This window comes from Olea europaea, chromosome 22 (assembly GCF_002742605.1).
Source record: "Olea europaea var. sylvestris chromosome 22, O_europaea_v1, whole genome shotgun sequence".
Taxonomy (NCBI): Eukaryota; Viridiplantae; Streptophyta; class Magnoliopsida; order Lamiales; family Oleaceae; genus Olea; species Olea europaea.
The window spans coordinates 10,645,285-10,658,140 of NC_036258.1; the positions used below are offsets into that span (position 1 = coordinate 10,645,285).

Consider the following 12,856-nt stretch of genomic DNA (forward strand, 5'->3'; position numbering starts at 1 on the left):
ACTTTCTATCTCATAATCATTCAGGTTTTACCCTCGTCAAATAATAGCTTCTAATATTAGAGCGAAAATAAGTGATGAACTCGTCCAAATTATTATAAATCACTAAATTGTCAATAACTAATTTGAAAAAAAAAATTGAAGCTTTTATAAATTTTCTCCAACTTAATTAATTGACATTAAAATATTGAATATTAACAATTCTGTTTTACACGTTAATTATAAAGGCAAGCATACTGTGCTTCCCCACCGGTCCTTGATGTCGACTTTGGGGCCACGACGGAGAAACAAGTCGATAACATCAGTGCGGCCCTGACAAGCTGTTAAAAACCCACAGCCATGGCCAACACAAATTTTGTCCAACCCTCTTACAATTTCACCTCCAAAGCTTTAATATTTGTGATGGGTTCTACTTTGCCTTTCACTTATATGTATATATACTGAGTTTTTGCAGATCTGGTCGGAGAAGATGGGTTGTGGCGTCCACGATTCAACGAAAAGCGGCCAGGCTTCTTGCTGAAATAAAGGAAAGGTTGAGTATTTCGACAACGTGCATTCTGTTGCAGCAGATGGCGTCTCTATCATCGTTGGAGTAGAGTCGTCGATGAGTTCTATGGAGAGAAGGAAGAATCTGAATTGAAGAGGGTTATTTGAGGGTGAAATGGGTTATATATTTTGGGCCGGTTTACCTCACGATATTTTCAAATTGTAATGATATGGTTTATTAAACAAAAAAAGAAAAAAAGAAAAACAGAAGACCACCTCATTCTGTCAAGCCGTAGGTCAATCGATTCGGGCAACGTAGCAGAATTGGAGCATCAATTTAGACGACGTGTAAGTGTTATTAATTGATAAATTATATTTAAAGTAGAAAAATAAATTACATTTAAGATATCCAATCACTTGCATAATGTCCTACACTCGTGCTAAATGACATTATTTTAAACTATATGATTACCAAATCATCCGATATGCCACGTGGCATTTAGTAGCTGGCCCACCTAACAACGCATTTTAGATACAGTCAACTCTAGCTGTTTATCTGAACCAAACGCGGCAATTCCTTTTTCGGCGCCACCTCCACCACCGGAGTTTGAACCCAACAGCCGCGTCGCCCCGCTCCGCCCTCTTCAACTTTTACACAATCTCAAGAAAAGCAAAAATTTAAGTAAATTCTTCCAATTTTTCAAGTCGGTTTTTCTTTCTATATCAGCTTCATTTTAGGGTATCACTTCAGATTTGGGTGAGTACCCGAGAAAATTTCGTTCGTCTATCTCTATACAATCTTCACCTGCTTTGCTGATTTGATTCTTGTGATTTGAATCGATTGTGTTTTCCTTTTTCGATGCGATTTGGATTGAATAAATGGCTTCGATTCGAAGAACACTGTCGCCGTACCACGAACGGCCATACCAAAATGGATCAATTCCGCTTTCCATACAATCTCCATCTCAGAAGTTTCTATCGAACACCAAAACCACCCTGTCTCCACTCCGTAAATTTCTTGCCGGAATTTTTATCCAAAAGCACTCTCGAAAAAATAATCACTTTTCTTGGAAAAAATCACTTTATCGCTGCTTATTGTTCTTTTTCCTAGGGTTTTTACTTGGCATGGCCCCCTTTAATAATGATCTAAGTGAAATGAAGAACCGTGATTTAAGAAACAGTGATTTCGCTTCTGAAATCAAACCTCCCTTCCTGAGTATCAAGCAGAATGTCGAAAATGTAGTTGACTGGCCTAGGGAAAACGATTTCGCGGTGGGTATGGAGGAATTAAAGGTTATTGAGAAGGCCAGAGAGAATGAGGATAGTAAAATATTGGATTTTGTGCCTCGGAAACAGCTGATTGTGGTGACACCTACTTATAACAGGGCGCTGCAGGCATACTATTTGAATAGGTTAGGGCAAGTATTGAGGCTAGTGAGGCCACCAGTTTTGTGGATTGTGGTGGAGATGAATGCTGCATCCATGGAAACTGCAGATATTTTGAGGAAGACTGCAGTAATGTATCGACATTTGGTGTGCTCGAAGAACTTGACTAATGTAAAGGACAGGGGAGTGCACCAGAGGAACACTGCGCTCGAGCATATTGAGTGGCACAGGCTTGATGGAGTGGTGTATTTTGCAGATGATGACAATATTTACTCCCTCGAGTTGTTTGAGAGCATCAGAGAAATCGAGTAAGCTATCATGCACTCTTTGTTCTGAACTACAAAAATAATGTACTTCACACCATTGTAATTGTCTGCACACCATGAGATTTAGATTAAAAATAAATAAATAAATAATGAAACATGAAAAAGTTGGTTATTTTTGGCTTTGTAGGATTTAGAATGTGGGAAATGATATAAAGAATCAAGGCTGTAGACTATAAGACATTAGCATTTCCTAAAATATTGCTATGTTTTTATTCTCAAATTATTATGGTGCGAACTTTAGGGATAACTATCTGTGCATTGGATGGTATATGTTAGTCATTAACATTTGTTGACTTTTGTCAAAGAGACCTCGTTTGAAGAATGTTGAAGGAACATGTGACATGGTTGTCAAGTATGTAACTTCCATGTAGAGATGCAAAAAATTAAGCCCCCGTTTGGCCCCCCATTAATTTCCATTTCATTTTTATCTTTCCTATTTTCAACCATACAATCTTCCATAAAATAATATTACACGTTAATGTAAAACTTTTCCTTCTTTTTCAACCCTTCATTTTTCAAAAAAAATACTATTCAACCCATTTTCATTTCCACAAAATGGGGGCCAAACGGGGGCTAAGTCTAACCCCTGTAATATACTTCTGGAAAGTAAAAGTGTACCAATAGAAAACATGCTTCTTTAAATTATCATAATAAATACATTGTTTTAGTGGGCTGCTGAATTTTCAATGTACTCAAATTTTTTATGCTACTTCCCTTATCCTAGTTAAGTTTTCTTTCTTTCTGTTTTTCTCCTTCCCTTATCCGAGTTAAGTCATAGCTGTAGCATGTAGTTTCTCAAATACTTAAACTAAATGAATACTAAATTGCCTGCATCAATATAGTCCTAGATTATCATTTCTATTTCTACTTATTTTTTAGGCAGAAATATTTTCATAGAATGCAACTGAGAATTTAAATCACCTACCTTATGTTTACCCACCTGTATTTCATTCTTTAGAAAAAATTACATCTAAGTAGATTTTCTTACCTATTGTTCTTACTCGAGTAAATATTTAGTTGGAGTGAGCATGTATTTCCCTTACTTTGAGAAGCAAAATGTTTGCTTTTAACATTTATTTTCTTTGAATAAATTACATGGCGCTGTCTTCAACATATGCTCCATTTGCATTTTTTTTTTCTCCTTTTAAGCTCTTCAACCTTTCATTAGTGGGCAGTATAGGTCTTTATTGATGGTTTTCTCATCGTCCTCTCCCTCCTCCTCGCGCCCCACCAAACCAAACACCAATCTCTGCCTCCCAATTTTCTCTGACTTTCAACTCTCCAAAATACCCAAACCCTTTGTTACTAATGTTGTGACCATTTAGTGATCCTGGCAAACTCCTCATTTAACCCGACGTAGACATGGTCTTGAGCTGGCTTTCCGAACAAATCTACTACCTTGACCCCCCCCCCCCCCCCCCTCCACTTTGGTTTCTTTCACAAGTCTATTGCGATTGTTCTTTCTCACTCTTCTATCCTAAAAGACATCTCCTTTTCTCATCAAGTTCAGATCGGTGGCATTTTGACGAAAAGAAGAGGGGTCTTGTTCTCTCTCTTACCTTATGCCAAAGCAATACAAGAAAGCCAGTGTGGTTTGGGTTCAAAATTTGCAAGGATTGTTACTTGGAATGTGTCTCAAATGACGGAGGGCCTTGAGATGGATATATATAGGGAAATGATCTCTAAAGTACCAGTACTTAGCTTATGTTAAGCACCGATGATATGAAAGACTATTTAATTGGTAAATCATTACATTTATGGGACTTACCATTACCTTATTTACACACACACATACATATATACCATATTAATTCATTGTTAGATAAAGATTTTGTGAGTTCCAATATATGAATTAAATATATATTGCACCAATAAATTTATATGATATCACTGGTGCTTAGTATAAGATGAGCATAGGTGCTCACTCACTCTCTCTCTCTCTCTCTCTCTCTCTCTCTATATATATATATATATATATATATATATATATATATATATATATATAAAAAACGTGTTTCTTCTCTTCCAGTTTGAGTCCTATCAGTTTCCTAAAATTACTATAAAATTTGCAAAGTAAACAACTAATAAAGTACTATAAAATCTATAAAACAAAATCCTAATCACGTTTCCTATATATATATATATATATATATATATATATATATATATATAGGAAACGTGATTAGGATTTTGTTTTATAGATTTTATAGTACTTTATTAGTTGTTTACTTTGCAAATTTTATAGTAATTTTAGGAAACTGATAGGACTCAAACTGGAAGAGAAGAAAAACAGAATTTAATAACAGATCTTTGATTGAATTGCAGGGAATTACAGATAAAAGATAACTATCATGACTCCTTTTTCACTCAATTTCTGACTGCCTATCCTTTCCCTTCTACTTCTATTTATAACATTTCCCTAACTGATTTTGTTTTACCACTTGCCCTGCAATAGAATGTGGTTAGTCTTTCCCGCTAGTAGGTTCTCCACTCTTCTTGACTCATCTAGTGATGGGAGGCCTAACAAAAACGAAATTAGGGTTTTATTTTATAGATTTTCTAGTATTTTCCTACTTAAGTTGGACTAGTTTAAATCCTATATAAAGGGAGCTTATTTATCGTAATAGCTAGATTTTGATATTGAATAAAATCGTACTTTCTCCCTCTAAATTCTCTATTCTTTCCCTCTTCTTCTCTTTCACCTCTTCATCTTTCTTTTCTAATTTCGTTCTTTTTCGATTGTGTTCTACGTACCGCATGTTTTATTTAATATATCTTACCTTTTTCTGTGTTTATAGCTTCATCTTCTCCATTTTAAATTTTTAAAGTGGTAGTTTAAAGTTCCATATCATTCTTTGACCAACATATATATGAATGTATCCTGAAAACAAATTTTTGTAATATCTTCTCCGATGATTAGAAAATAATGACCTATAATGATGGGGAGACAACTAAACTAATTATTAAACTCGCAACATTTCTGTTTACAAGCAGAGATAATCTATATATTTCTGATGTAATCCTAGCATATGTTTGGCAAAGCTTTTAAGTGCTTATAAATTGTTCAAACATCATTTTTAACTACACATTCTTTTGGTCACAATTTTTATTTATTTTTTAACAACACATTCTCTGGGACCCACTGCTTGTTAGCACTTAAAAGTTTAGCCAAGCAAGCACTTCGATATGTTTTACTTATGGTGAAGATACTCCAGGAAACTTAATAGATGGTTGTTCAGTTGTTTGACTTTTTATGGAGGCAACACTTACATCAAATCAAATGTGGAACTTACTCTGCTATGCTAAGCGAGTGCCTAATAACGAAGTCTGTAATGTGTATCTTTGAATAGAACTGAAACTCAATCCTTTTCTACGTGGTTGTAAGCTATACTTTTATTCTATATGATCCCTACTTTAATCATCAACCAAGATACTGAATAATTAGACTTGGTTTAAACTCATTCTCTAATATTTTGTATAATGGCTCAAAGATACCTACTGTCCCGTTTACTAACTCTACAATAAACAAGTACTGGATGTGATTAAGTGGTTGAGAAACTTTAGGCTCATAAACCAACCCTGTTTCTCTCAAGAATTCTGATTTTTGATGTCAACCTAGGCTGTTCATTCGGAAGTAAAAAATGTTTGTCCACTACTATTTAATGATTTTGCTTGAGAGGAGCAGATGGACTGGGTTGCCTTTTTACCTTGCTTTGGTGAAATAATCTTTTTAATTATCTTAAGTTAAAGATGAAGCTGAGGTTGCATGATGTAGATAATGTATTTCTGTAATTCAATCTCGACCAGATACTGAATTTTATATCACTATGTAATTTCTTGATAATTCATCTATTTTTTAATATTGCGACTGGCAAACATGAGTACTTCTCTGACTGTCCTTGTGAATCTGATCTATTCAGTCGTTTCGGCATTTGGCCAGTAGGCATGTTGGCTCAAAGCAAAAGTAAAACGATACTGGAAGGTCCTGTATGCAATGGAAGCCAAGTAATAGGATGGCACACAAATGAGAAGAGTAAAAGATTTCGTAGGTTCCATGTTGACATGTCAGGCTTTGCCTTCAACAGCACCATACTATGGGATCCCAAGAGATGGCATCGACCAACTTCAGATCCAATCCGACAGTTAGACAAAGTGAAGGAGGGGTTCCAAGTATTCATTATCTATTTTCATTTTGATTGCTTGCAATATTAAGGATATTGATGTAATTCACCTTAAAATGCATTGTTAAATCCTGTTTTGATATTGTGAATATTTGCAGGAGACAACTTTCATAGAACAGGTTGTAGAAGATGAAAGTCAAATGGAAGGCATTCCTCCAGGTTGTCATAGGATAATGAACTGGCATCTCCATTTAGAATCTCATGACCTTGTATATCCTAAAGGATGGATGCTTCAGAAGAACCTCGATGCAGTCCTTCCCTCCAAGTCATAGAATCTGATCTCATGCTAATCGCCTATATTGTTTGATCCATGAGGTGTGTGATATATTTTAAGCCTATTACTGAAATGCATACTTGACATCTTTATTAGGGTCTTCCATGTTCCATAATGATGACCATAGTCGTACTGAAATGGGGGTTGGGTGGGGGAAGAAAGTGAGAGTTTGGACAACCAGAAACCCTGACCTCGTGGAAAATTTTGAAACGAGAAGGGTTAAAGAATTGGGTAATGTTTCTCTGTGGAAAGTACGTGCTTTTATACATGAAAGATTGCATGCTACTCAATTGTCCTGTCCTAGTAATCTTGGACGCATACGAAGTAGGAAGTAGGCCTTAATCAACTGTTGGAGAGAAAAGAAGAAAAAGATAGAAGAAAATATGCAGAGAAGGTAAATAACCACTTGGTATAAAAAAATTGGGTCGACTAACTGTTTTAACTCAATTTTTCAGGAAAAGGAAATCAGTATGTTCTTTGGTGGTGGTGCTTTTTCTTTTCAAAGCAAGTCATTGAACCAAGGCATAGTAAGCAGGTCGGAAGCATCACTCCAGGCCCTCCATAGGATATTGTTTGTAGATTTTTGTCTTTGAGAAATCTTTGAGAGGGAGGGAGCGAGGGGGAGAGAGAGACCTCATTTTTTGTGGTGAAAAAAAAAAAAAAAAAAAAAAAAACTCAAAAAAGTTGTTGATTTAGTCATAGCGTGAAAACGCATTATTATGCTTGGAGCTTGTGCTCTAGGGTTGATATGTGACTGAATCTGTGAGTAATAAACCTGGAAGTCAGTAACAATGTTGGATGTTGATGGTGTAACTTTGTGAATTTTCTGCGCTATTTTGTTTTCAACTCAGTTTAAGGCTAGAATAATTCCAGAACCTTTGGTATCCTGTTTGGCCCAACTTAATCCAACTACAATTTGGATAAGCTACATATATATATACACACAAACACGGATATCTAACATGTAATGGCAGAAAGGTGAGATTTATTTTTAAAATAAGTAAATTGTTTATTTTAAAGCACCTAATTATTTATATAAATGGATAGTGGGTCTTCATGGCCAATTTCTACACGGTGTAAATCAACTGGCCGTTGTTAGTGTTTTTACTAATTAATAAATTTATCTTTTTAAGTTTATTAAGCCGAAGCAAACATTTCTACTCTTTTGGGTTAATTCTATTGGCGGCAATTCAGTTTGTCGCAATTGGAATAAACATTCTATTTGGGCTTCGTCAACCTACATAAAACAACATGTTTAATTGGTTGCCAGACATGGTCATCTATGTGGACCTATCCGTCAGATTGGATGTGTCAAAAATGCAACTTATGGAAATAGTTAAAAGCAGTTGAGAAAAACAATGATTTGGATTTCTATTCTTTCTCTAAATCAGTCGTCCTTTCATTTTAGAGCAAGAGAGGGAATTAAATTGAAGGATGAAGAATTCTATGAAAAACACTCCAATGCATAAATGATTATGTCCCTATGAAGTTTCTTGAGTAGATTGCAATTTAAATAAAGTTATAATAAACCCATTTTTTCGTCATACTATTTAAGAAGTTTAGCTAGTAATGATTGGAAATTTCAGTGCTTTAAATCTGCGAAAATTGGAACGACCCAAATCTTTCAATTTGCAGTGATAACTCCCAAACATTTTATTTTTGCGACCACAATTCCAAACATTTTCACTTCGATTGTAGTTGGAGTTAGGAATGTCAAATGAGCCGAATAGCTCATCGGTTCGGCTGCTTGGCTCATTAAAACTCGGCTGGTGGGCGATTTGGGCTAATCAAATGAAGAGCCCGAGCCGAGTAGGAGGCTCAATCCCACGAGCCAAAGTTCATGAGCTCGTGGACTTGTAAAAAATGTGCAAATTTAAAAAATTTTTAAAAATCACGAGCTCGCGAACACCTTGTTGGCTCGACTAGGCTCTCGAGCTCATGGCTCATGAGCTCACGAGCTCACCCCTGAACAATGAGCCGAGCTCGAGGTTGGCTCGTTTTCACGAGCTCGAGCCGAGCTTGTAGGTTATAGGGTCGAGCCGGCTCATTGCCATCCCTAGTCGGGGTCCATTGAATAGAATTCATCAATTAATTCATTTGTCAACCCAAAAAATTAGCCCCTATCCGGGATAGGATTTTGAAGAGATTTTAATGAATTTTTGCTCATTATACAGTCAGTACATGCAGTCCCAATTATTGACAAATATCAAGTAGAATGACATTAACGGTATTTGGTTTTCTGTTGTGTCAAAAAATACGGCTCAAATGGAGACCACGTCTAGTTCCAACAGTCAAAAAATAATTACAATCTCTCCGAAATCACTTCCAAACAGAGCTAAGTGAAGGATAAAATGGTAAATTTATATTTCTTATAACAAAACAATCAAAAAAAATAATAAATAAATAAAATAAAGGAAAAATAGTTCATCTTCTCCAACCCCCCATTTCCACCCCGGCAACCCCACGCCCTTCCTACTTCTTCCCCAAACTCAAAGCGGTTGATGAAATTATTGGAGAATCCAAAATTCTTGTCCAACTCAATAATCACAAACTCACTCCCTTCAGGTATAGTGGTCTCATTAGGCTTCACAGAACCATGCCGCCTCAAGAGCAAAGCTTTAATATGCTTAGGTGGTGATGGTGGTGGGAATCGCAAAGTGGCTGAAGGGGCACTGCATAAGTAGTGGAGTTGGGCTAACAATTTGAACTTGGGTGTCTTCCCAATTGAGTAATTGGGTGGAGGCCTATCGTCTTGACGCGAGAGATTTTTAGAGAAATTTTTTGGGGTCTCAAAAGGTTTTCTCTGAGAAAGTCCCATAGAACGAAGAACCCAATTGATGCTAACAAAAATCGAATCTTTTGATTTTTGAGCTTGACGACTGAGAATGAGTACGAACGAGATTTTCCAACACTTGAAACAAAGGCAACGAGATATATTCTCATTTCCTTCCATGCTTAAGTTAAAGAGAATTTGTGTGTGAAGTTATGAATTGAAAATTATATAAAAGCATACCTGAATAATGAACCGAAGCTCTATATTTATAAAGATAGGTAGTGCACTACTAGTAAGACTGAATTAGTTAAACATCCTTACCTCAAAGAGTCCTACTTGAAAAGGGGTGTTAGACTTGTATTATAACTGCAAAGGCCAATCATAGTTTAACAGTAACATTGTTGAGATAGAGTCATCCTAGACATGGGAGTCTTGGGTTGAGAAACTTCGGGTGAGATTAGATTGCTTAAAGGGGAGATCCTTTTGAGCTTAGATAAGAGGGGCATCGAAACAAAGCAAAGGAAAGCAAAGTTATTAGGGAATCCCGAGGATATAACCTCGAGAACATTCCCACCCAAATCTCTTGGAGGTATGGCGCTATTCCTAGAGCATTATCCTAAGGACACCATTATACCCGATGACTCCATGGCTTCATACATGATGAATTAGTGCATATGGTCTTTGGGGATAGTACTCCTCGAGAGTATGCAAAGAGTGTCCATATCACTGGCTCCCATACATCCGTTCTTAAAGGCTCGAGATTTTAGGGAAGGATGTGCCATAGGTTGAGAATTTTTTTGAATAATAGGAGTGGTCGAGCTTCAATGAGGACTAGGACACATGTCGGAGAGATTACTTAATGTGGACTCTCTGAGTGTTCGGGTGAAGTTATGGCGGTATGAACAGGATCCTTGGATATATGTCATGTAGTATGATCCAACTGCCTAAATGAGACCTTTCACATCCATGCCTATAAATACCCTTTTTACATTTCATTTTTCAAATTTTCACTCGCTGTAAATCTTTCTCTACAAGATTGAGTTCGAGCAACTTCCTTAGAAATACTTTTGGGCATCGAGTAATTTTGAGGTAAGGTTCAAGACCTTAAGTTATTTTCTTTCAAAGAGTGATGTAGAAAAGTGAGAGTGACCAATGTTTTGATAGCTCAAGTGGTAGAGAGGACATAGGAACATCGATCATCTAGATGGCCATGCCTATAGATGCCCAACCTAGGTATCAAAATAACATCGAGTTTAAGTCCCTCAATAAGATATGTAGGTTTAAGGAGCACTTGGCCAGGGCGGCTACTAGAGAGTTCGGGCTAATGCCCAACTACGACATTAGATCGCCTGACCTCAAGGATAGAATGGTGAAAGCTTGGGAAGGAGAGTTTGTCATTTTTAGGGACATTTTTAAGGCCGAATTTTGGTGGCCCTTGTACCATTTCTTTGTAGGTTTGTTGGTCGAGCATTCCATGTACCTAGGACAGATAGTACCCTACGCCTGGAGGATGCTCATTTGCTTTTTATAGTCTATAGGTATTTGGGCATCATACCATACCTTCACATATGTCCCAAGGTGTTCGGGCTCAAACAACTCCCCCAGTTCTCTTATTTTGCATACCTCTCAACTTGAGATGGGATTAAAGTCCCGACCATGCCGAGCTCGTTAAAGGGGTGAAAGGATAGATGGTTTTATTTAATTGCTCGAGACCCAACCTTCCCTTTTGGTTGAGGTAGGGTGTCTCAAACACTGCCAAGTTCCATGAGGGTTAGGCATATTTTGAGTCATTAGACCGGGATAGGAAAATGCTCGAGGATCTTGGTCCTTTGTTGCCGAACATGAAAGACATCAACAGGGACGACGTGTTAGACCTCGCGGATGTAAAAGGCATCAAGGGTAGAGTTTTCTTCATAACTTTTTAAATACACCTCTCCAATGCTTTGTCATTCTAATGGCTTGTGATGTCTTTTGCAGATGTCTTTCAATCCTTCTACTTTACGTAAGTACGTGAACATAAAGGCCGAGGCTCCTCAACCTAATGCTTCTAGCCAACGAAGGGAAAGAAAAGGTCGAGGATTTTGAAGAGAAACCGGTCGATGAGAGGGCCTGGCTAGTCCTGATAATCTCGACCACCTAACCCACTGAGCCCTTCACCACATCATCAGCAATCGTCCTCTCCTCGAGTCTTGCCTCTTCAACATACTCATAATGTTGACGATCTTGAGGATAACTCTATTTTGACTATGGCCTCGATCATCGAGGATTGTGAGCATTGCCACCTTGTCCTGAGCATAGTGGCAAAATATAGGGGATGAAGGCTCTCAAGCTTCTTACTCTGAAGGTAAATCGTGACCTCATTCTAAACAAATGTCTTTTAAAGCTATTTTCTCAATTTTAATGCTCGTTATTTATATTTTAGACTCTTAGTGTTGCTCGAGGTCTTTCTCTACAAGGGATGGATGAGTCCCATAAAATGATCGGGCTTGTGGTGTCCATGGAGCTCAGGGATAAGAGGATCGCTGATCACCAGGGTGAACGTAAGCAACTTTTGAAAAAGCATGAAAAAGCCAAGACTGTGATTCGCAAGGCTGAGGATGCCAAGCTTGAGCTCGAGGAAAAATGCTAAGAGTACAAGGCTAAGATTGCTAAGGGGAGTATGGGTCAGGGGCCTATTTCCATACCTTCCAAGCTTTCCTTTTCCCCAAGCTCCCCGACGTTCAGCCGAACGACCTTAATACTATCCTTGATATAGCAAATAGCATCGAGCTGTCTGAATCAGATTGGACTATTGTTCAGGACAATAAGGTTGATGTAATGATCTCCGGCCATGTCCCCGAACATGATGATTTAGATTAAGGAACCCCCATTCCAACTCTGTACTCCTTGAGCTCTTCTTAATGATGTAAAACATATTTCATTTTCACAAGTACGTTGCCCGACCATTGTGTGGGCTTTTTATGTTTTTGATTTTTCTGAATGAATGAGCATTTGGCGAGCTCAATTTATTGATCCTTTTATATTTTGTTGAATGTGTTTATCTCGACGACATGTTCGAGCTTACAATTCTCAAAGAGGTGTGAAGTATTGAGCTCGACAAACTTAATATAAGGGATTAAGCTCGAGCATTAATTCGATCCTGAACAATATTATCAGGAGCTCTATGCTCGAGAACATGTCGAACCCCAATGTTACTGGGATTTAGTAAAGTGTTAAGCTTGAGGACAGGCCCCAGGCCTAGTATCAAACAATTATTCCGAGCTCTGTGGCTAGAATTCAACAAAGTATTAGTCTCGAGGAAAAGCCAAGCCTAGTGTGAAATAATTATCTCGATCTCTATGGCTGAGATTTAACAAAGTATTAGGTTCGAGGACAAGCCAAGCCTAGTGTGAAATAATTATCCCGAGCTCTGTGGTTGAGATTTAGTATTAAG

At 37.4% G+C, this 12,856-nt stretch overlaps 1 protein-coding gene across 1 annotated transcript; it reads left to right on the forward strand.

Annotated features, from left to right (window-relative positions):
• Positions 1-934: 934 nt before the first annotated feature.
• On the forward strand, positions 935-7,500 carry LOC111371693 (probable beta-1,4-xylosyltransferase IRX9H). The gene is made up of 4 exons (XM_022993820.1): positions 935-2,177; positions 6,116-6,365; positions 6,475-6,691; positions 7,106-7,500. Exons 1-3 carry the CDS (start codon positions 1,363-1,365, stop codon positions 6,646-6,648), a joined length of 1,239 nt encoding a protein of 412 aa, XP_022849588.1. The 5' UTR covers positions 935-1,362; the 3' UTR covers positions 6,649-6,691; positions 7,106-7,500.
• Positions 7,501-12,856: the final 5,356 nt, after the last annotated feature.

What these genes read in the sequence shown, in the direction of transcription:
- LOC111371693 (XM_022993820.1), top strand. Translation starts at nt 1,363, where the DNA reads ATGGCTTCGATTCGAAGAACACTGTCGCCGTACCACGAACGGCCATAC. An exon ending in GAGAGCATCAGAGAAATCGA is followed by an intron (nt 2,178 to 6,115) that starts GTAAGCTATCAT and finishes TGATCTATTCAG; the next exon opens with TCGTTTCGGCATTTGGCCAG. An exon ending in AAGTGAAGGAGGGGTTCCAA is followed by an intron (nt 6,366 to 6,474) that starts GTATTCATTATC and finishes GAATATTTGCAG; the next exon opens with GAGACAACTTTCATAGAACA.